Raw genomic sequence first — 3,389 nt, 5'->3', positions numbered from 1 at the left:
CCTATTGGGGCCTTATTACCCATGCATCTCAACCACGATTGGAACAACCACACAAAAGAGTTTGTGTCTTCGGACGATAACAATCCACAACCAAGTAATATGGAGTGCCCATGATGATTGATTCCAACAAAAGGCGCAAAAGGCATATCATACTTATTGGTTAAATAAGTTGTGTCGAAACACAACACATCCCCAAATTCTTCAGCAGCTGCTCTACTTCTCGCATCTGCCCAGAAAACAGAACAAATTCTATTGCCTTCATCCAACTCAATCTCGTAATAGAAATCTTTGTTCAAATCTTTCTTTGCCGAAAAGTGTCGTAACAATGCTTGTCCATCACCGTCCTTACATAAGGATCTTCTATGTTTACCAATGTAGTTCCTAGCATCTCGCTCCGTAAATTCCATGTTATCATATCCACCTGCATCGGTCATTATACTAAGATAACTCTTATTAATCCGCACTCTAGCTTCCTCATTCACGTCCAAAGTGTGTTTGCTTTGCATGCTCAATTTCCTATTCCCAGGAATTAACTTTGAAGTAGTTGGACATAGGTCATGGCTGTCGTCCTTCTTTGAAATCGTTATTCCAGCTGGACATTGTTTGGTTTGTCTGGGAAGTGTTTTAACTTCGGGGTTGATTGAGGATACATATTTACCTTCCCTAGAGCACACTAATCTGAGGTAGTTCACATTATTGTTCTCATCCTTTTTTGATGTTCTTGTGCGCACAGTAAAACCACTTCTAATAGCATAGTTCGTGTAAAATTTTTTTGCTTCCTGCATTGAATGAAAGCACATATGTACTGTTGGGTCGACGTCCATAGGACTTTTAGTAGGGTCATCCAAAGTAACATAACAGTCAGGCACTTCAATCATACCAAAATCATCAGTATTTTCTCTACATTCAACAACTTCACTCATATTACTTCCAATGTTATCCATCATGACAACCTGTACAGAACCGGACCATAGTGGAAATCAAAGGATTACTGAACATTATCCCAACATCAATTAATAAATGAATATTAAATGAACATCAATATTATTGATGGTAATAACAATATCACAATAACAATTTTAAATTATATTCAATGAAAAAATAAACAAATGTCATTAAGAACCAACACAATAATCAAAAATGTTAATTTGGTCATTTAATAACAATGAAAAATTTCACTGCCTCCATTACTGGAATGAACATGGTAAATAGACATCCACACGTACACACTTACAGTTTACTGTACCATTTAATGAAGGCAATGCTTTCTTCAAAACCTCCAATGAAGGAATAACTCCACCCTTCTTAAATGTTCTCCTCAACAACCCATGGAAGAAGATAGTCACACGTCTCTTTAATGAACTTTGGTGGAGGAAGGTACAATTGTTGTTGTATAATGTAGGAAGACGAAGTGTTTTGGAGGGAAAAGCAAACTGAAGTTTACAATGTTGGTTGAATCATGGTTCAGTTCATTTAATACGTTTTCTCTCTCCAATGTCACATTAATTGCAAGGAAAACCCTCATTAAATGCAAGTTGAATCCAACAAGCAAAAAATATTTTCTCTTTCACCTTTTTAGTGTAAAAAAGATACTGCCACTTCACCTAATAATGCTTTTGCAATTAATATGTTGATTGATGTTGCAAAAACCTAGATTTAATATATTATTATATAATATCTTATTAATACAATAATTATTATTTGATATTATATTATAATTTACAAATATTTTTTATTTCTACATTATAATTGAATAACAACGATATTCACCCCTATAAATACGGCCCAGATGATCATAGATATGAACTCAAGTTGAACATATATGTAAGTGTTGGAAAATTTTGCAAATAATTATTTGGTAATATTGTCTTCATAAGGTTGTATTTTTTCATGCAGATTGCTTAAGCACAAACATGGATGCATGGGAAGACCTTGTTTATGATGACAACATCCTTGAATCTTTTTTGAAAAAATGTGATGGTTCTGCCTCCCTTATACCTGGACCAACAGGTAATGTTCAAGCTGCTTTACTGAATAGGACAATTACAGGAAACCAAAAATCCACACAAGAATTCGCTGCTGATGTTGCTCATGCAACATTTGAAAGAGATTTCAACTGTAATGCTTGGAAATGGGTAGAAATGTTTATTCAAAACCATGGTATGACTTCATTTTAATTAACTGTATAATAATGTGTAATCCAATCATAAATGTTTGATATGTTGTTGAAATGATTTTTCCCAATTACAGAACTAGTCACAGATGGAAAAATGGAGAACATGAATCACCTCAAAGAGGTAAAATCATGTAAGGTCCTTCCCTTTGTTGCATGCTTGTTGAAAGAATGCAAGCCAAATGGTTTCGGAGATATGCAGCTGACGTTGAAGGTAATTTTTATACAATTGAACACATTTTGTTTATTAATTCAACTAATGAACGATTAAGTGTGAAGAATGAACGATTAAGTATGAACAGGATCTTACTGGGACAATCAAGGCTTCATTACACAAGAAAGTTCTTCAAGATCCTGAACATAAAGATAAAATTCGAATTGGTTCCGTTATGATACTGAATCTTGTAAGACATACATACGTCAACTAAAGTAATATAACTTTTAATGTGTATTGATTGATAGAATTGATATTGTTAATGTATGTTTTCTTTAGGTACATTGTTTCAGTCCAAATCGAGCAACCCACTATCTGAATATCGTCCATCGAAACGTAGTGAAAGTTTTTCCCCCTAACATTTGTCCTCCTACCATAGAGTTGGTTCAGCAAACACCTAAACCAACTATTTGCCTACCTATGTGGGGAGAAAAACTTGCTTGGGTCAACGAATTACTAAGCAAATTCCTGCCACCACCAACTGAGCGACCATCATCCTCCGTTCCAAAACCAACTGAGCAACCATCATCCTTTGTTCCACCACCAACTAAGCAACCATTATCCTCCACAGAAGAAAACAACAATTAGACTTTTGTGGAATATTTATTAGTACTGCTGAACTTAACAATATTATTCGGATAACTGTAATACTATTTTTATTAGGACTCAAACATTTTGTGGGATGAATGTATTATTAAGAACGTAGCCTTACATTTTGTTAATCTCAATGTTAATGATGGTCTTCTATTACTGCAGTCATGAATGTCACCAAAATGCAATGTTAATCATTACTGTTGTCCATACATTGTTTGTTTGTTGCTTTCCTAAATAATATAGCCTACCTATGCACACATAACACAGTTAATGAGGATGGTCCTCTACGTTGAAATTATTGGTCCCTTCTGGCAAGAAATGTGTCCAAATCCTGCATTTGACTCTGTGTAATCGTTTACACACCACATGTAAACGATTANAACACAGTCATGGGCTGCACAACAGTTT

The 3,389-nt window shown here is 34.7% G+C and overlaps 1 protein-coding gene across 1 annotated transcript; it reads right to left on the bottom strand.

The window, feature by feature from the left end:
• Nucleotides 1–19: 19 nt before the first annotated feature.
• Nucleotides 20–944, bottom strand: LOC106754281 (protein FAR1-RELATED SEQUENCE 5-like; the record flags this gene model as incomplete). The annotated part of the gene is made up of 1 exon (XM_014636300.1): nucleotides 20–944. A coding segment is annotated over exon 1 (925 nt), but the record flags the coding sequence as incomplete, so codon positions are not given.
• Between the last annotated feature and the right edge of the window lie 2,445 nt (nucleotides 945–3,389).

This window comes from Vigna radiata, unplaced genomic scaffold (genome assembly GCF_000741045.1).
Source record: "Vigna radiata var. radiata cultivar VC1973A unplaced genomic scaffold, Vradiata_ver6 scaffold_1034, whole genome shotgun sequence".
In the NCBI taxonomy this organism is placed as follows: Eukaryota; Viridiplantae; Streptophyta; class Magnoliopsida; order Fabales; family Fabaceae; genus Vigna; species Vigna radiata.
This window is presented reverse-complemented; position numbering and strand designations above follow the sequence as displayed.